Raw genomic sequence first — 20274 nt, forward strand, 5'->3', positions numbered from 1 at the left:
TTTATTTTTCGAGACAGGGTTTCTCTGTATAGCCCTGGCTGTCCTAGAACTCACTTTGTAGACCAGGCTGGCCTTGAACTCGGAAATCCGCCTGCCTCTGCCTCCTGAGTGCTGGGTTTAAAGGCGTGCGCCACCATGCCCGGCAAACACAAGTTTTATAATTTAAAATGACACAAATAAGCCTATAAAAAGATGATTTGCACCGGGCAGTGGTGGCGCACACCTTTAATCCCAGCACTGAGAGGCAGAGGCAGGCAGATTTCTGAATTTGAGACCAGCCTGGTCCACAGAGTGAGTTCCAGGACAGCCAGGGCTACACAGAGAAACCCTGTCTGGGGGGGGGGGGGATGGGGTGGGCAGGAGGAAGATGATTTGCCATGATAAAGTTGGATTTATTCCAGAGATGCAGGGATGACTTTACACATGCAAATCAATAAATGTAATAACTTGCATAAATGGACTAAAGGACAGAATTACACGATTATCTCAACAGATGTAAAAAAGACTTTCAACAAAATTCAATTTCTTTTTTTTTTTTTCTGAGACAGGGTCCCACTGTGTACTCCTGAATGACCTGAAACTTGCTATGTAGACCAGGCTGGCCTTAAACTATCAGAGATGCACCTCTCTCTGCCTGCCTCCTGAATACTAGAATTAAAGGCATGTGCTATGACTCCTGGCCTTTTTCATATGAAACCTGCTGAAGAAACAGAGAATAGAAGGACACATCTGAGCACAGTCAAGGCTACCCATGGCAACAGAGGCAACACTGTGTACCAGATAGGGGAAATGTCAACGATTTCCACTGAAATCAGGAGCACGGTAGGGCTGCCTACTTCCTCCACCCTCATGCAGTACAGTGCTAGAGTCTTCACTGGAGCAGTAAGGAAGAGAGGCAGACAGAAGAAATATAAATAGGAAGGGAAGAAGTCAAAGTATCCTTATTTGCAGATGTGATTTTAAAAGAGACTATCTCCAGAGTGTGGTACAAGCCTTTAATTTCAGCACTTGGGAAGCAGATATATGATTCTCTGTGAGTAAACCTGGTATACATATTGAGTTCCAGGCCAGTCAGGGCTACACAGTGAGACCTTTATCTCAGAGAAAGAGAGAAATGGTGGTGAGAGTGGTAAGGTAACCCTGAAGACTCTACCAGAAAACTTTTAGAACACTGAGCATCAATACTTTGAGTGAAGCGGCGGGCTGCAAAATGAACATAGAAATCATCAGCCAATCTAGAAACCAACAGGAAACAAGCTAAAAAGGAAACAATGCCCTTCCCAATACAGGCCACAGCCCACCTCCAACCTTGGACTAACCTAACCAGCAGAGTGAGAGACCTCCTCAGTGAAGAACTTTACACACTTGAAAAAGAAACTAAGGAAGAGCTGGAAGACTAAATGGCTATCTTGCCAAAAAACAAATCACAGGTCCAGAGCAATCACTATTCTTCACAGAAACAGAGAAACAAATGAGGTTTATCAAAGAACAAAAGACCCCAGATAGCCTTGGGGACCCCAAGCAACAGTGCTGGAGGGGTCACCCGAGCTGGTTTTGAGGTACAGTGTGGAGCCACAGTAACAGAAACCCATGGCACTAGCATAGGAACACATCTGCATGTCAACGGAACAGAACAGAAGTCCACATACAAACTCATTCAGATATAGCCCCCTGATTTTTTGGAAAAAAAAAAAAGCTAAAAGTACTCATTTGTGCTGGGGGAAACTGGATATTTACACATAGAAGAATGGATCTAGATTGCTCTCTCTCACCCTGCACAGAAAACAACTCCAAACGAATTACAGACCTTAACGTAAGACCTCAAGCTCCAACACTGCTAAGGAAAAAGGCATGGCAAACACTTTCAGGTCGCACTTCAGGAAAGGCTTTCTGAGAGCTCGGCTGCTCAGGAAGTCAGGCCACAATTGATGAATGAAATGTGTCATGAAATTAAAAAGCATTTGTCCAGAAAAGGAAATCTGTCAATCAAGAGAAGAGGAAGCCCACAGAACTGTGGAAAACCTCTGCCAGCTACACATCAAACAAAGGCTTAATCTCACAATTACAGAATTACAGTTAAAACAAAACAAAAAACAGCAAACAGATAACCCCATTAAAAACAGGGGCCATGCAGCTGCACACAGAACTCACAAAGGAAGAAATACAAATGGCTAATAAATATCTTAAAGAGCGTTCAACATCTTTAGCCATCAGCAGAACTCTGAAGTGCACTGATGTCCCATCTCAGCCCAGTCAGAATGTCTATCATCAAGACAAGTGATGCTGGGCTGTGGTAGCTCGTGACTTTAATCCCAGCACTCAGGAGACAGAGGCAGGCAGACCTCTGAGTTTGAGGAGACAGAGGCAGGCAGACCTCTGAGTTTGAGGCCAGCCTAGTCTACAGAGTGAATACCAAGGTAGCCAGGACTACAGAGAAGAGAAACCCTTTCTCAAAAAAAGAGCCAGAGTGAGAGCTGGGGGGGGGGGGGGGGGAGAGCAGGCAGCAAACTGGTGTCAAGCAGTGCAGGTGAGGCTGTGGGGGAGGGGCACTGACTCACTGGTGGTGGGAGCATTAATTGGTGTAGCACTCTGGAAATCAGCATAGAGGTTTCACTAAAAGCTAAAAGGAGAACTACCATATGATCCGACTGTGCTACTCCTGGACACAGCCAAAGGAGTCATCTCCTACCTCAGAGATACACGCTCACCTGTGCTCAGTGCTGCTCTGGTCACCAGAAACAGGAAAAAGAAAGCGTCCGTTAACTGGAGAATGGGCAATGAAAATGTGGAACATATGCACAGCTCTAAAGAATCATAATATCTGCAGGAAAACAGATAGAATTAGAAAATATTAAAAAACTAAATGACCCAGGCTCAGCAAGACAACACTGCATGCTCTTTCTTGTATGTGGATCTTAGCTTTGAACTGAGTCTTCTGTGTTTATTTGAAGTGATTGTCTAGAGGCCAGGAGACTAGAAAGGGGATCCTGAACGGGGGTGGTGAGTAGAACGAATAAAAATAGAAGTGTGGAACACCACACCGGTGTGGAAAGGTTCGAATAGGGATGGATGAGCAGAGGAGGAGGACTAAGGCAGAGGGAAGACAGAGGAGGAGGACTAAGGCAGGGGAGACAGAGGAGGAGGACTAAGGCAGGGGAGACAGAGGAGGAGGACTAAGGCAGGAGAGACAGAGGAGGAGGACTAAGGCAGGGGAAGACAGAGGAGGAGGACTAAGGCAGGGGAGACAGAGGAGGAGGACTAAGGCAGGAGAGACAGAGGAAGACAGAGGAGGAAGACTAAGGCAGGGGAAGACAGAGGAGGAGGACTAAGGCAGGGGAGACAGAGGAGGAGGACTAAGGCAGGGGAGACAGAGGAGGAGGACTAAGGCAGGGGAGACAGAGGAGGAGGACTAAGGCAGGGGAAGACAGAGGAGGAGGACTAAGGCAGGGGAAGACAGAGGAGGAGGACTAAGGCAGGAGAGACAGAGGAGGAGGACTAAGGCAGGGGAGACAGAGGAGGAGGACTAAGGCAGGGGAGACAGAGGAGGAGGACTAAGGCAGGGGAGACAGAGGAGGAGGACTAAGGCAGGAGAGACAGAGGAGGAGGACTAAGGCAGGGGAGACAGAGGAGGAGGACTAAGGCAGGGGAGACAGAGGAGGAGGACTAAGGCAGGGGAAGACAGAGGAGGAGGGACAAAGGCAGGGGAGACAGAGGAGGAGGACTAAGGCAGGGGAAGACAGAGGAGGAGGACTAAGGCAGGAGAGACAGAGGAGGAGGACTAAGGCAGGGGAGACAGAGGAGGAGGACTAAGGCAGGGGAAGACAGAGGAGGAGGACTAAGGCAGGGGAAGACAGAGGAGGAGGACTAAGGCAGGGGAGACAGAGGAGGAGGACTAAGGCAGGGGAAGACAGAGGAGGAGGACTAAGGCAGGGGAGACAGAGGAGGAGGACTAAGGCAGGGGAAGACAGAGGAGGAGGACTAAGGCAGGGGAGACAGAGGCGGAGGACTAAGGCAGGGGAAGACAGAGGAGGAGGACTAAGGCAGGGGAGACAGAGGAGGAGGACTAAGGCAGGGGAAGACAGAGGAGGACAAAGGCAGGGGAAGACAGAGGAGGAGGACTAGGGAAAAAGCCACAAGGAGGCTACTTCTTTCCAAGCTGGTTTTAAAACATCATGATGATGATGACGCCACAACAGTTCTCCTCAGGCTGGGATTTGTGTCAGCTGAGAAAGTGCTTGCCTAACTTCACAAAGCCCTGGGTTGGAACTCCAGCAGCACACAAACTGGGTGTGATCAACACGGAGGAGGTTAAGGCAGAAATATCAGCAGTATCACATCATTCCTGACTACGTAAGGAGCTCAGGGCCAGCCAGGTGCACATGAGACCCTGTCTCAAAGAAAGAAAAAGACAACAAACATAGAAGCACCCAACAATGCAAGTCATAGAAATAATTTGGGTAAAAAGTCTTAAGTTCAAGAGAAACCCCGTATCACAGCCTGGTTACTCTGTCCCTCTAAGAGGTTGGTCCCTCAGAATCCAGTTTCTCTGCCCCATAAACACACCAGAGTCCCCTGGGAACTTTAAATAGGCCTGCTGTGAGGGAGGTGCTAAGCAAGTTACAGGCCTTCGCTCTGAGCTTGGGCAGCCCAGGATGCAAGAGAACCTGAGATCCCTGCAAAAACGTGAATGGGATGCAGAACAAGGCCAGGTGTGGGAAGCTTCAAAAGGCAGGGAGCTAAGGGAGATGACAGCCAAGCTGGAGCAAAGCTTGAGTGACTGACTGTCCTCACAGTCCAGCCGGGCCCACAACCCTGATCATGGAGCACAGACCAGCACATCCAGACCTTGGCCAATAGCCCCTTCCACAGCTAGTGAACCCTAAACAATCTGAGGAGCAGTCAGAAGTCTGAGGCAGGTGATGAATGGGTTCTGCTCATTCTTTAGATAACTGCCTAAGTCCTGTGATGTGCCAGGCTCCCATGGCGGCCAGGAACCCCACGGAAGGTTAGAGCTGAGAACAACACAAAGACGAGATCCCCGTGGCTGTGGAGAGGACTTGGCAGGTAAAGGTGCTTACTGCAGTGCCTTATGATGCAAGTTTAATCCTCTGAGCCCACATGGAGAAAGGCGGGAACAGACACACACAAGCTGTCATTTGACCTCCACATATGTGCTGTGGCGTGCACACAGACACATCACAAAGTAAGTAACTCTTTAGTTGTTGAGAGGGCAGTTCTCACAATGTAGCCCAGGCTGGCCTGGCTGGACCTCCTTGATTAGACCAGGATGGTTTCAAAGCCACAAAAATCTACCTGCCTTTGCTTCTTAAGTATGGGCCTAAAGGTATCTGCCACCACAGCTTGCAGAAATAAATGTGAGTTTTGTCACCAGCAACACATGACAGCTATGGTGGAACACACTTGTAATTCCAGCACTTGGGAGGCAGAGATAGGAGGACCGGAAATTAAGTTATTTAAGATACTGACTTTGAGGCCAAACTGGACTATGTGAAATCCTGTCTCAAAAAAGAAAGCAGGTACTGCAGGAGTGGATCTAGGAGGAGTTGGGGAGAGAAATATGATCAAAATATAAAATTCTCAAGGAAATAAGAAAAAATAAGCCAGGCAGTGTGGTGCACACATATAATTCCAGCCCTTGTGAGGCAGAGGAAGGCAGATCTCTGTGAGTTTGAGGCCAGCCTGATCTACAGACTGAGTTCCAGGACATCCAGAGCTATAGTAACAATAACAGTAATAATGTCTTAGTTAGGGTTTTACTCCTGTGAACAGACACGATGACCAGGGTAACTCTTATAAGGACAATATTTAATTGGGTTTAGCTTACAGGTTCAGAGATTCAGTCCATTATCATCAAGGTGGGAACAGGGCAGCATCCAGGCAGGCATGGTAAAGGAGCTGAGAGTTCTACATCTTCATCTGAAGGCTGCTAGCAGAATATTGACTTCCAGGCAGCTAGGATGAGGGTCTTAAATCCCATACCCACAGTGACACACCTACTCCAACAAGGCCACATCTTCTAATAGTGTGATTCCCTGGGCCGAGCATATACAAACCATCATAAATAGTAATAGTAGTAATAATAATAATAATGTTATCATATCAAATTTTTGATTTACAAAGTCTAGTCCTCTTGCTTTAATTTAGTCTCTGCTGCTCTGGTAAAACACCAACCAAGCCTGACTTAGAGAAGAAAAAGGTTTACGGCCTACACGTCCTTATCATAGTCCATCACTGAGGAAAGTCAAGGCAGGAACCTGTAGGCAAGAGTTGAAGTAGAAACCGTGGAGAATGTTGCTCAGCCACCTTTCTTGTACAACCCAGGAACCCCTGCTCAGGACTGGTATTACCTATGGTGGGCTGTGCCCAACACTTTAGTCAATAATCCAGAAAATGCTCCACAGACTTTCTTTCAGGGGCCAAGTGACATGGGCAATTCTTCAACTGACTTTCTATCTTCCTAGATCGTATTAAGTTGACAAAACTAAAAAACAAACAAACAAAAACCAACCAACCAAACAAAAAAGACAAACAAAGAAAACAAAACAAAACAACCCCCCCCAAAAAAAACCCAACAAAATTGACCCCTAGTTAGGTTGACATACAAATATATTAAACTATAATCTTTCCTATCCTGTTTTGTTCAAGATCACAATATAAAATACAGTTCTACTTTTAAAAGTTTCATTATCTTTAAAAAGTCAGTTTGTAAGGAGCTATACAGACAGTGAAGAGGCTAAAAGTACTTGCTACTCTTGCAGAGAATGCAGGTCCTACTCCTACCACCTACACGGTGCCTCATAAACATCAGTAATTCCTGTTCCAGGGAATCCAAGACTCTATCTCGACCTCCGTGGGTACTAGGCATGAATGCAGTAAACATACACACACACATGCATACATACATACATACATACATGTAGGAAAAACTCATACATATAAAAATAAATCTAAAAAATTAATTTAAAAATTGAAAGTCCAGTGCCTCTTTAAAATATTCATATCCAATCTCTCTCTCTCTCTCCTCTCTTCTCTCTCTCTCTATTTCTCCCTCCCTCTCTCCCTCCTCCCCTTCCTCTCTCTCTCTCTCTTTCTCAGTTTTTCAAGACAGGGTTTTTCTGTGTAGTGTCCTGGAATTAGCTTTGAATTCACATAGATCTGCCTGTTTCTACCTCTGGGTCCTGAAATTAAAGATGTGTACCATGGCCTGGCCTCATATTCAATCTCTTAACTGTTGGCTCCTGTAAAATTCTAGTTAAATCACATAGTTTCTTATTCTAAGCAGGAAGAACCAGGCAGAGTTACAATCAGATCAAACAAATCCAAACTCCAATAGTGGCACCACTCAGTGTCTGACATCTGGGGCTCACTCATGATCGTCTGGGCTCCAGAGATCCTTGGTAGTCTTCTCTCCTGCTCTGTCATCCATGACACACGCAACTACGTATCTCAGTCCCAGCCTGGCTCCACTCCAGTTGGTGCTGTCCTTGGTTATCATCCCATGGTTCATACTCAGGTCTCTACTATAACTGAGGCTGCATATTCACCAATGGCTTTGCTGGCCTCTTTAGGGGCTCAAACTCTTGGTACATGGTACCAAACTTAAGTTTCTTTCCAAGACTCCCTTGATTCTGGGACTTCACTGCAACTGTGGCTGTACCTTTACTAATGGCCTCCTGACCTCTCTAGGGCCTGCCACATCGTGCCAAAGTCTCAGCTGCTCAGCATCAACCTTTCATGCCTCCAAAACCAATAGAATGTGGGAGTTTCCTACAGATTTCCAAGTTTAGCATTTTGAGATGTATCTTGATGCTGTTTATTAAAATCGCAGCTGATTTTTCAGCACCAGCCAAGCAGCATTAATTGTCTCATTAAAGCCACAAGCAAGGCCTCTGTTGTATGCAGTGGTTTTTCTTTTTTTTTCTTTTCTTTTCTTTTCTTTTTTTTTTTTTTCTTTTCTTTTTTTTTTTGAGACAGAGTTTCTCTGTGTACCCTGGCTGTCTTGTAACTCATTATGCAGACCAGACTGGCCTCAGACTCAGGGATCTGACTGCTTCTGCCTCCCGAGTGCTGGGAACCTGACCTCAAAATAAGTATGATTTTAAAAATACCACTCTAGGGCTGGTGAGATGGCTCAGTGGGTAAGAGCACCAGACTGCTCTTCCGAAGGTCCAGAGTTCAAATCCCAGCAACCACATGGTGGCTCACAACCATCTGTAACAAGATCTGATGCCCTCTTCTGGAGTGTCTGAAGACAGCTACAGTTTACTTACATATAATAAATAATTCTTTAAAAAAAAAAAAAACACCACTCTAGAGCAGCAGTTCTCAACCTGTGAGTCTTGACTTTTTTAAGGATCAAATGACCCTTTCACAGGGGTCATCTAAGACCACTGGAAAACACAGGTGTTTATATTATGATTCATAACAATAGCACAGTTATGAAATAGCAATGAAAATAATTTTAAGATTGGAGGTCAAGTCACCATAACATGAACTGTATTAAAGGGTTGCAGTGTTGGGAAGGTATGAGAACCATTGCCCTAGAGGTAAAACCCTGTAGTCCCAGTATAGATGAAATTGAGGCAAGAATTCAAGGAAATAGCCGGGCAGTGGTGGCGCACGCCTTTAATCCCATCACTTGGGAGGCAGAGGCAGGCGGATTTCTGAGTTCGAGGCCAGCCTGGTCAACAAACTGAGTTCCAAGACAGCCAGGGCTACACAGAGAAACCCTGTCTTGAAAAACAAAATTCAAGGAAATAAGGGTAGCCCAGGCTGGGTTCAGACTTGCTACGTGGCCAAGGATGACCTTGAACTTGTGAGCCACCTACTAAGCACTGAGATTACACTCTTTTGTGCTTTGCTGGGGATCAAACCCAGGGCTTTGTGTACGTGCCACAAGCACTCTGCCAACTGAGCAACGTCTCAACCTTTCTCTTGTCATAAGAAGAAACTTTATGAACATTGTCTGGGAGGTGTGAAGAGCTGCTAAAAGGGAGGGAGGAAGTGGGAGAAAGTTGAGAATACACAAGAAGCCATGACAGACAGACAGCAACCAAGGCAGGTGTCCAGAGACCCTGCTCAGAAAAATAAACTAAGTTCCTTCTTAGAGTTGAATTGCTCGCCCACTTTCAAAGTATCCAAAGAATGTCCTGGCCAGAGTCACACTGTCTTATTCCAACCCCCTCCTCCTCCACAAATAGGATAGATTCTGGGATAGCATGGGCTGCGTAGGTGAAAATGAACTCCATTGTTCTAGAAGCGGTGGGAAAGGACTTAGGTGCCATTTGCTCCTTCTCTGGAGAGTTAGGGGTCCCCAGCTGCGGGGCAACAGTGCCTTCTTCTACTCCATGTGCTCCAGTGGGACAGGACAGAGGTAATGGCCAGCCTCACAGCTCAGCAAGCACGAGGACCACTCAGCCAAGACACAGTTAAACAAACACAAAGTCATTACCTCCAAGCAGTTAACTGCTAAAGAATGTTTGCTTTCAAACCAAATTCTACCACAAGAAAAACCTCACCTCACAAGAACGAGTCTAGTTAATAAACAGGTATGGTGAGGCTGCAGGACAGAAGGTCAGAGTGAAGAAAAGCCTCTCATATTTTGCCATGTTAGGAGTGACAGTGTGAGAGGCTTGCTTGCTTTCTTTTTAGTTGAATATGTATGTGTAAGCCTGCGATTTTCAGGAGGAGCCCATGGATTCCAAAGGGTCTCTGGTCTGCCAGAACCGAAGTTACAAGCAGACTGCCTGATGTGGGGGTGTTGGGAACTGAGCCTGAACCCTCTGCAAGAGTGGTAAGAACTCTTTTTGCTAGCTATCTCTCCAGCCCCAGTATTTAGAAATAAATTTAACAAAAGAAGCTTGTATACTGAAAACTCCAGAGCATGTGGGAAGACATCCCATGTTCATGGACTGGAGGACAAGATTGTTACTATGGTGTGTGGTTTGCATGTTTCCCCCAGGGCTAGAGGCTTGATTTCCAAAGCCACGGCATCAAGAGACGGGATCCTCACAGGAGATGAAGTCAGGAGGGAAGAATTCCTAGGAATGGGTTGATTATCTTGGGAGGGGCTTCCCAATCAAAGGCTGAGTTCATCTGCCTTCTCTCACACACACTGCAATGCCCTCAGTGACCTTGTGACATGTAAGCAGAGTCCTAGCCAGAAGTGGCCCTCAGGCTTAGACTTCCCAGCCTCCAAAACACTGAGTGAAATACATGTCTACTGTTTCCAAATAATCCAGTCTGTGGGATTCCTAAGGCAACACCAAACAGACTAAGACAGAAGGCAGCACTACTTGGGTAGCTATAGACCAAGAATAAAAACTCCAGCTGTTATTTCTACATAAAACATTAAGAATTCCATAGTGTCTCAGATGAAAATGTGGGAACTCTCAGTTGCTGCAAACATTTCTGGAAGGATGAACACACCTCATTTTTGAAATCTATAATTAGTCAAGAATTCGGGGTGCTAGTGTAAAGACAGACACATTAACTGTGGTGGTTTGAATATGCTTGGCCCAGGGAGTGGCACTATTAGGAGGTGTGGCCTTGTCAGAGGAAGTATGTCACTGTGGGAGCCAGTCTTCTCCTAGCCCCCTTCAGGGGTAGAACTCTCAGCCCTTCCTGCACTGTGCCTTTCTGAAGGCTGCCATGCTCACACCTTGATGGTAATCCTCTGATCCTGTAAGCCAGCCCCAATTAAATACTGTCCTTATAAGAGTTTCCATGGTCATGGTGTCTCTTCACAGCAATAAAACCCTAAGACATTAGCCAATGAGGAAACTTAGGAATCCAGAAAGAGACCCCCTACATCCATGGTCAATTGGCTTCCAATAAGGCTGCCAAGACAATTCAGTGCAAAGGGAGGGGCTGGGACAAAGGTGCTGGGATGATCAGGTGTCTCCCGCACAAGCACCAGGCTGAGCCTCAGTTCCACACCACGCATACAGGAGGGGAATTCAAAGTCAATCAAAAGGCCTACATTTATTTTATTTGTTTGAGACAGGGTTTCTCTGTGTAGCCCTGGGCTGGCCTGGAACTCACAGATCTGCCTGTCTCTGCCTCTCAAGTGCTAAGATTAAAGATATGCATCACCACCGCTGGGATTTATTCGTATTTTAAAAGACAGGGTCTCACCATGCTGCTTTTGGCTGATGTGGAACTCACTCTGTAGACCAGGTTGGCCTCAAACTTGCAGACATATGCCTGCCTCTGCTTCCCAAGTGCTACAACTAAATGCATGACCCACCACAGGCTGGCCAAAGGCCCAAATTTATGATCTAAAAGGAGAATCTTCTAGAAGAAACCACAGTTGTCAGGATCAGGCAATGGCATCTTTAAATTTGATGTCAAAAGTACGTACAGGGGGTACAGGGTACAGGGGAAACAGACTGGTGAACTGAACTTTGGCAAAACGAAAGCTGGGATTAAGGGTCTGGGCTCAATAGACAAGACTGCTTGTTCTGCATGAATGAAGATCTGAGCTCGAAACCCCAGCATCCGTGCAAAAAGCCAGGCACAAGTATGTGTTCCTGCTTAGAACTCTGACATTGTCCACAAACTTGCTGGACAGCTAGTCCAGCTGACCGAACTATCTCAGGGTAAGGCAGAATAAACCAGGCATGAACTTTTAAAACATTTTGCAAGAAGTCATAGATAAACATCACAGACTATGTGATAGTATATACAATAGCTATTGTGGCGCCGAGCATCCCGATCCAGGCCTTTAATCCCTAGCATTCTGGAGGTAGAGGCAAAGGCAGAGCTAAGTTTGAGGTCAACCTTATCTACATAGTGGGTTCCAGGTCTGCCAGGGCTACATGGTGAGACCCTGTCTCAAAAGAAAAAGAATTAAAGACCAGTCTCAGATATATGGAATAGTCTGGGATGCAGCATAAGATCCTGTCCATAAAAACAAAAGAAAAAACCAAACCAAACTAAGTAACTAGTCTCAAATAGGCAAAGCCTTAGAGACAGTAGGTTCAAGAATGCCAGGGACTAGGGAGAAGGGCATCTTGGGAGGGTCTGACTGCCAGTGTTTATACAGTTCCTTTGGGAATGACAAAAGCATTCTGTAGTAGACAGCAGAGATGGCTGAGCTGGCAGAGCACACCAGTGAGTGAGCCCTACAGCCAGCTAGCAAACTGCAGGTTCCTGCTCTGACCTCCCTCGATGACTGGCTGTGACCTGAAAGTTTAAGTCAAATCAACACTTTCCTCTACAACTTGTTTTTGGTCAGTGTTTTATCGCAGCAACAGAAAGGAAACTTGAAAATGTCCTGATTTGACAGCAGCAGATTCTGGGTTGCTGAGCTGAGAGCCATATCCTTTCTTCCTTGGTAAGGAACTCCATTTATGCTGCTGTGCATTCAGGACGCCCAGGGGTTAGCTTAGCGAAAAAGCCCGGGGAGGCCTCGGTGGCAGAGGCGTCTCTGAGCCACAGTCTGCAGAAACAGCTCAGGCTACTCCAGAAGAAACCAGGCTGTTTCCTGCCAGAAGGCCTGTAGGGAAAGGCTCATTAAGCCAGAGCTGGGGGTGCAAGTGCCGTTGAAGCATTTCTGGAAAGGGATAGAGGATGTCTAGGAGGCTCAGCCTTCCAGGCACGAGCATCTGATGTTTCTTTGTATAGTCTAAACGGTTACTTCCCTGCCAACTTGGCCATGTAAGGAACTGAATGACCAGATTTTTTTTTTCTTTCTTTCTTTCCAAGACAGGGTTTCTCTGTGTAGTCCTGGCTGTCCTGGAACTCACTCTGTAGACCAGGCTGGCCTTGAACTCAGAAATCCGCCTGTCTCTGCACGTGGTGGTGCACGCCTGCTGGGATTAAAGGCATGGACCACCATGCCCGGCTGAATGACTGGATCTTAAGGCACAGACACAGGCTGTGGCGGGAACTGTGCTCATGTAACTGCCTGTGGAATCCTGGGGGTTGGCTCCAAGATCCTCCTCAAAATCTGAAGCTCCTCGGGTCCCCTACACAAAGCCACACACACTGCACATCTTCTTCTTCCTCAAATCATGTGCCTTCCATAGTCTTCAGTATTTAACACAGGGGCAAGGCTGTGTGACTTGTTATGCAGTATTGTTTAAGAGACTCATTCTATCATCACCATCATCATCATCGTCCCTGAATATCTGAAGGAAGACTGGAAAAGTGGGTTTCTTAGGTTTTGTCCTAGAGGGTTGAATTGGTGGGAATGGAAACCACACAGTGTTCAAAGGACACTGACAGCCAGAAAATATGACAAACAGCCTTTGAAGCTCATGGCCAGTTCTGTAATGAGAGGAATGTCCTGGTAAGCTGGGCATGTTGGCACATTCCTTTAATCCCAACAGTCTGGAGCCAGAGGCAGGTAGAGCTCTATTAAGTTCAAGGCTAGCCTGGTCTACAGAGTTGAGTTTCAGGACAAGGCTATGTAGAGAGACCCTGTCCTTAAAAACTGAAAACAAACAATCCTGGTAAAAAGGGAAATGTGTGCTGGCAAGATGGCTCAGTGGGTAGAGGTGCATGCCACCAAGTCAGACAACCTAAGTTAGATCTGCAGAAGCCACAAGGTGGGAGAGGAGTCTAATTTCCACAGGTAGCCTTCTGACCCCCACAAGTGAGCTGTGGCATGTGTGCATACATACATGCACACACAAATATGCATGTACATGTATACACACAATCAAGAAAGGCAGTGTATATAACCTATAACAAGCAAACAACCATTGTGCGTTTCCTGTTCTGTGCCACTAACAGCCAAGGTACAGATTAATGAAGCATGGCTTGACAACAGAAAGACTGTGTGATGTCTTGACCTAAACCAAGCTTTACATGGGGCAGGGGATACATCTGGGGCTTACTTGGTCTCCAGGCAAGTGAGAGTGAGGGCAATCCTGCCCTGTGCAGTTTACAGAGGTGGTCTAACAATTCCTGAGTCCTGGCTCCTGGAGGCCAGCCACACCCAGATGCAAGTCCAGTCCCCACTCTGCTTCCCCTTTCTCTGACAGTAGCTTCTGACTCCATGCCCTCAGAAAGTCATCAGCCTTCTGAGGACAAGGGCTGGCCTGGGTTACCCTGTCCCCCGCCATCCTGCTGGGCCCTAATGCAGGTGACCTCCAGGTATCCCTGAGATAAAGACCAACAATGTTCCTGAACATTCCACCCTCCAAGCTCATCAAGACCCCCTTCTCAACACATCCTACTCTGAAACAGCAGCCTACTCTGGAATACTCCATCCAGCCTCTAACTCCCCTCACAGGATGTGCTGAAACTGCCCCACTGCTGACAAAGGAAGTGGGTGGGGATAAACGCAATTGAATAAGACCTTCCACAGGACAGTCAGCGGAGGACAGCCCTGGGTGCACACATCCCCCAGGGGCCAGGAACTTGCATGTGGAAGGGGTCAGGTGATTCATGGCCACAGGTGGTAAGCCCAAGGCCAGTCCTGACATTTTGCCTTGAGCTCTGCTGTGCTCACAGAGCCCCCCCCTCCCCCCCAGGGGCCTCCAGCTGTATGTGAGCAGAGCTTTCCTCTGTAGCCATCCTGGATCTAAAGTAACCTTAGACAGCATCCTGTGTCGGGATGCAGCTGAGCAGTCAAACACACCTGACAGGTAAGAGGCCTGGGAGGAGCAATGGACACTGTACTCTTGCGCTGCTGCAAAGCCACCAAACAGCTTCTCACGCCAAAACCTGTTCCACGACCCATACGACCTCCTCTGCCCCTGGTGCCTACAGTTCTATGAATTCCCCTTCATGTAAAATAGAGGCATCTCCTTTTGTTAGTGTTTTATTCTAGTCAACACAAGGTTTCCAGGGTTCATCTGTATCTCAGCCTGTGTTAAAATTGCCTTCCTTTTCATGACCTAGCCATGTTCCATCACATGTCTATTCTGTCCAACCTAAGTATGTATGTCGTATTCTGTGATCTACCTGTCAGGCATGTAGGCTGCTTCCTGCACCTTTTGTCTGCTATGCACAATGCTACAGTGAACACAGGTGTACTGTGCTCTGCTTTAGTTAGTTCTTTTGTGGATCAGGCCTGACTTCCTCCTAATCAGTAGGGATCCTGACCTCAGACAGGTAATTCTCTAGGCCAGGCTTGTGGGGACAGGACCCCAGGCTGGGTTCTTAAGGAGCCAAAGCTGAGAATCCAGAACCTGGGAGCTACTTTGTATTCCTCCTGATTGGGCTGTAGGAGAGGAGAGTGAAGGAGACACATGCCACAGCATGGAGAGGGGTGGACAAGGAAAGCCTCTGTTTCCAAAAGGGCAGGCATGCTGCAGAGGCGGCCCCAGGGCTACAAAGGGCAGTGCAGGCCACAGGGGCAGAGGTTACAAAAAGGGAGAAGACGCTTGGACCGGTGGCTTGTCAGGAGCCCTTAGTGAGGGGCCCATAGGGGTGACTGGAATGCTCTGACTTGACAGATGGCCCCAGTTTGGCAACCCCTGAAGCAGAGGAACACAATGCAGACACTCAAAGCACAGGGGGCTCTGGCATACCAGGGGCTATAACCTTGGCCCTGGGAGCTGTGTGTTTGCGTGCTTTGGGGTAGAGGGTTATGGCTGGGCCAAGGTGGAGTCCAGTCCTCTGAGAATCCCTTTCATTGCCAACCCTAAGCAACCTCCAACTGCTTACATATTATTTTTTGGTGCCAAAGTGTCTGGGTTCAGGTAGCAAACGATGACAGCTGGGGAAGGTACAGCCACTAGCAGGACATGCAATGCTTCTCTGGAATGCTGAGCAAGGGACAGACCCGAGGCTGTCACTCAGGGGACCGACATGAGTGCATGAGGGTGGAGGGGCTGCTCTTGAAGCCCCTTACTGATGGTGCCAGCCCAAATGCTACTCTGACACACTATGGCTCTCCTTTCTGGGTCCCTGGTAGAACCCAGATGACAAACTGTCCCTTTTGAACCAAAGCCTGCCTGGGGCAGAACTCACCTTCCTGGACGTACAGGGATCCCAGGAGGCCATGAAGTCAGCCTGGACTCAGTCATTGAGAACTGGACTTCAGGCTGGCGAAGGTGCCAAGGAGCCAGTTGGCTCAGCTTGTCACTAACACTGGAGACAGAGCCAAAGATGTGTGGCCTGATGTCTGTAGCACAGGTGATGCAGTGTCCCACAGCATGCGGCTGGGGCTGTGGGTACAGGCTCCAGAGTGCATCTGGGCACTTACCAGGCTGACGGAACAGTCCATCTATACTGAGATCCCAGAGGAGGCCAAAAGCTCTTGAAGATGTTTCTGGAGGCCATGTTAACAACTAGGGACAAAAAGAAAAGACACCTATTTATCTAGTTTGTTTGAAAACAGGGTTTCTCTGTGTAGTTCTGGCTATCCTGGAACTCACTCTGTAGACCTGGGTAGCCTTGAACTCACAGCAATTCACATGCTCTAAAAATTTTTTTATTACAAGTAATGGTAGCAACACTTCATATATACAATTTATGTATGTATGTATGTATGTATGTATGTATGTATGTATGTATGTATGTTTTGGTTCTTTGAGACAGGATCTCTTTTAGCCAAGCCACTGAATAGGTAAGGATGACCTTGAACTCCTGTCCACCCCCACAACCCCCTCCCAAGGTGGGGATTCTAGGTTTGAAGCACCAGGAACAGCTTCATACATGTGTTAAACAGGACTCATCTTAATGCTTCCAAGTCACTAGGGTGAAGGATACAGTCATGATTGTTGTTTTACAGAAGTCAAGACTCCCTGACCCCTGCCCAGGGCCACACAGCTGGAGGCTAAGTGGGACTCTATACCTAGACTTTGATCATCCAGGCTGTGCCTGGCTCTAGCTGTGGCCCTCTCTAGGCCAGCACTGGGGTCAAGAGCTCATCCTCTAGGCTCAGCTAGGATGACTCCCATAGTCTCCTGTTTCCGGAACATGTCCCCACCCCACTCTCCACCCACTACCATACACAATGTGGAGACTGTTGGAGTCTGATGGCAATGAATCACTTGCTCAGAATGGGCTGTTCACCTGGTGTGTGCAGCATGCCTACAAGAGGCCCTGGAGTAAGGAAGAGGCAAGCCCAGGGCCACTAAGTCCCAGTGACAATAGGACCAATGGAGTGTCAACTGAACAGAGGTGGTAAGATCTAATGGTCACTCCTCATTTAGAATGGACCCCAAGTGGGCTGGACAACATGTGACTTGCCTAATCTAGCTGCTTTGCCTGGACCAGGTTAGTTAGTCTCCCATTCAGAAGTCCAGTGGGGCCTGGTTTTACCTGGCCATGCTCCTGGGGAGGAAAAAGAATTCTGCCTTGAGTGGCCACCCTCCCCATCCCTGGTTCTCTTCCTGCCTGAGGCCTAGCCATTTCTGACTTCCCAGTGAGGATCCCTTGCAGTGGCTTTAGGGAGACCCTAGTGCTTTTCTGTCCTCAGTAGCCTGACAGAGCAGCAGTACATGTGTTCTTGCTGCTGCTGTTCCTTGCCCAGGTCCTGAGCAGAGCTAGGGATCTGGGGGGAGGGGACAGATTTAAGGAACAGACAGGCTGTAGGACTTTTTCGTTTAACCCACACTGGACTGTCGGCTCCACCATACAGAGCTGATGCCCAGGACTTGGCCAAAGCAACACAGAAGTCAAAGTGGCAGAGGCTGAGCTTGTACCTGGGGCTAGGCCTAAACTCTGCTCCCCTTGTGTACCTGCCTGGTCCAATGGACACTGCACAGGAGCTAGGGGAGACCTCTCCATGCACTCCATGGCCTGGGTTTCAGACTCTAGTGGAGACTGAGCCACAAGAAGGGAGGGCACTTCTCTCCTGTCAGGGTCATACAAGGATCCTCTGTGGGCGATGTCTGAGAGGGGTTCTTTGTGCCTCCCAACGGCCAATTGTGCATTTTGTCATATTCTGTGGAAGGAGCAGAGAGAGACTGCACTGCGGGTGTAGAATAAAAGCTTGACTGTTCCTGGCTCCTACTCGCCCTGCAGGCCCAATCTCCCCACCCCAGGATCTGGGGGAGGGGCCGAGGGGACAGCTATGTACAAGGGTTTCAGGGGCACAGTGTCCTTCCCCTCCAGGACAAAAGCACCACAAAGGTCCTGAGAGGTCCAGAATGAGCTCTACCTGGAAGGCCAAGCCTAAGAAGTGTCTAAACAATTTGCCTGGCATGCTAGCCCTGATTGACAGCTGGGCTCCAGGCCCCAACTGCAGCTCTGGTACCAGCTGGAACTTGTGACCAGTATCCCCAGACAGGGACAGGCCTAGGCAGGGGCCAAGGCAAGGCAGATGCAGGACATTTGGATGGAAGCATTAGGTCCTGGGCTGTCTGCTAGCCTCTCACCTACCAAACGTTTGTATTCTCAAGCAGAAGGTGTGTTGCCTCGAGGCAAAATGTTCCTCCAGGGAGGAACCTGGGGCAGAGGGAGCAGCTGGTAGTCGATTTTCCAGACCACCTACAGCTTCATAGAGAGCAGCAAACCCTTAAACTCCACTGAGTCTATAGCAATGAACTCATGAGCCCCAACCTCCACTGCTGCTCCCCTTCCAACTGTGCTCCCGAGATGATCCATTCATGACTGTGACAGCAAGAAAAGCGATGGTGCTCATGACGGACTCTCTGGCTGAATAGAATGCACCCAGTCACTCAGTTCTAAGCCTACTAGGAACACCAGGCATCCCAGGAAAGCCACACCCCTTACCCAGTGGTCACCCAGTAGAGAGAGTCTGGGGGTTGCTGAACAGACACTTCCAGGCAGTCTCCATTTCTGGGCTAACCAGGCTCCTGAACCTCCCGGACTTTGGCACATCTAGCATTATGGTGATCAATCCCTGCCAGCCCTCCACCATCCTCTGTATCAGAAGCATCCAAGGCAAGAAGACCGAGGACCCAGCCAAACAGACCCTGGAGCCTGCCTGGGCTGTAGGGCTGCTTTATTCCTGCCACCTAGCGGCAGGCCTGTGCTTCTCACCTGGAACAGCCACTGCAGCAGAGGCTGAGGGCAGTCAGCAGCATGCAGGTAGAGGTTGCTCAGGAGGCCATTGTGTAGGAAGGAGAGCTGCTCGGGCAGCGAGGACCTGTGGGGTCAGAGCAATTAGGTTAGGTTAGCAATTGTAGCCTCTCTCAGCAGAGGCCTCTAACCAGTAGGGCTCAAAGGCCTTGCTGGAGTCACCTCTGCTTCAAGAGGAAGCCAGGAAGCATACAGGTACACATTAAGGACAAAGATACTTTTAGAATTCTTGGCATGAAGTATCATGGGAAAGAGAAAACTAATCATGACATCATCTGAATAGTTTGTTGTCTCCAAAGCTGCTCACAAACCACCTCTGGTGCTATACTGACTAGTATTTTTGACCTTGTTACATGACAAAGAGAAACCAAGGTAAGGACCCTGGCCAGGTAAGAGAAACAAGGGTTAGGGCATCTGTGCCTGAGGCTCCTTCTGGGGCTCCAGCTGCAAGGGGTGGACAGGATTACCCACGGGCACCTGCGTCTCTGGGTCCAGTTACAAAGTGTTTCCGCCTCATCTTGTGTTTTTCTGACACAGAGGGGACACCTGAGAGGATGGGAAAATAACAGAAAGAGGCCTAGAAATGGGGCATCTCAGAAGGAAATACGCAGGAAGGAGTCCATGAAGGTTCTTTCACTGTGCCGGCTGCACCCATCCCAGGAGTGCATGTGTGTGCTCAGGACAGTAACATGGCTTTAAACAGAACCTGTGTGTGCAGTCCTGCATCCTGTCAGAACAGGCTGCTGGCAGGGACATTAGCTGTGGCAGGTCACCCTGACCTGTAGGACAACCTCCCCACCCCCACTCTTGAGGGGTTAGCTATATGGTGTAGTGTGTGTAGCTTTGGAGGCTATGTTGGACTCTGTAACCTTCTGAATTCCTGATCATTTGAAACTGTGTGGGGTAGGGTGCTCCACCCTTTCAGCATTTCATGCTTTCTCTCTAGAGAATAGCCCAAAGATGGCCAACTTGGATTCCAGAAAATGAAACCATGAATACTCAGACAGCATCCTATGTCCCAATCCTTGTTGGCTAGCCCTCTCTGCTCTACTCCTTCTCTGAAAAGGACATCACACTGCCATCTGCCAGCAACAGAATGCTCCAAAACCAAGATTCCTCCTGAGCCAAGCTGCTGTCTCTCTGAGCCTGTCCAGGCCATTCACAAATTATATATATAATTTAAAGTCATTTAAATTTGGAAGAGAAAGAGACATTGTGCCTGTGTTCACAATGGGTTAACTACTGTGAAACAGACTTTCCTGTGTGTGCACGGATCCCACCCGTTCTGTTCCAGGTACCTGTCAC

At 48.1% G+C, this 20274-nt stretch overlaps 1 protein-coding gene across 10 annotated transcripts in view; it reads right to left on the reverse strand.

The window, feature by feature from the left end:
• Window positions 1-20274, reverse strand: part of Fam178b (family with sequence similarity 178, member B) — a 120495-nt gene that overhangs the window by 53541 nt on the left and 46680 nt on the right. For all 10 annotated transcript variants that reach the window (NM_001126046.1, XM_017321446.2, XM_006496116.3 and 7 more), the window contains 2 exons: window positions 18931-19036; window positions 16184-16268 (listed from right to left, as the gene is read on the reverse strand). In NM_001126046.1, coding sequence (NP_001119518.1) covers window positions 16184-16268; window positions 18931-19036 — 191 coding nt within the window. The remainder of the gene's footprint in view (window positions 1-16183; window positions 16269-18930; window positions 19037-20274) is intronic.

Source organism: Mus musculus, chromosome 1 (genome assembly GCF_000001635.26).
Source record: "Mus musculus strain C57BL/6J chromosome 1, GRCm38.p6 C57BL/6J".
Taxonomy (NCBI): Eukaryota; Metazoa; Chordata; class Mammalia; order Rodentia; family Muridae; genus Mus; species Mus musculus.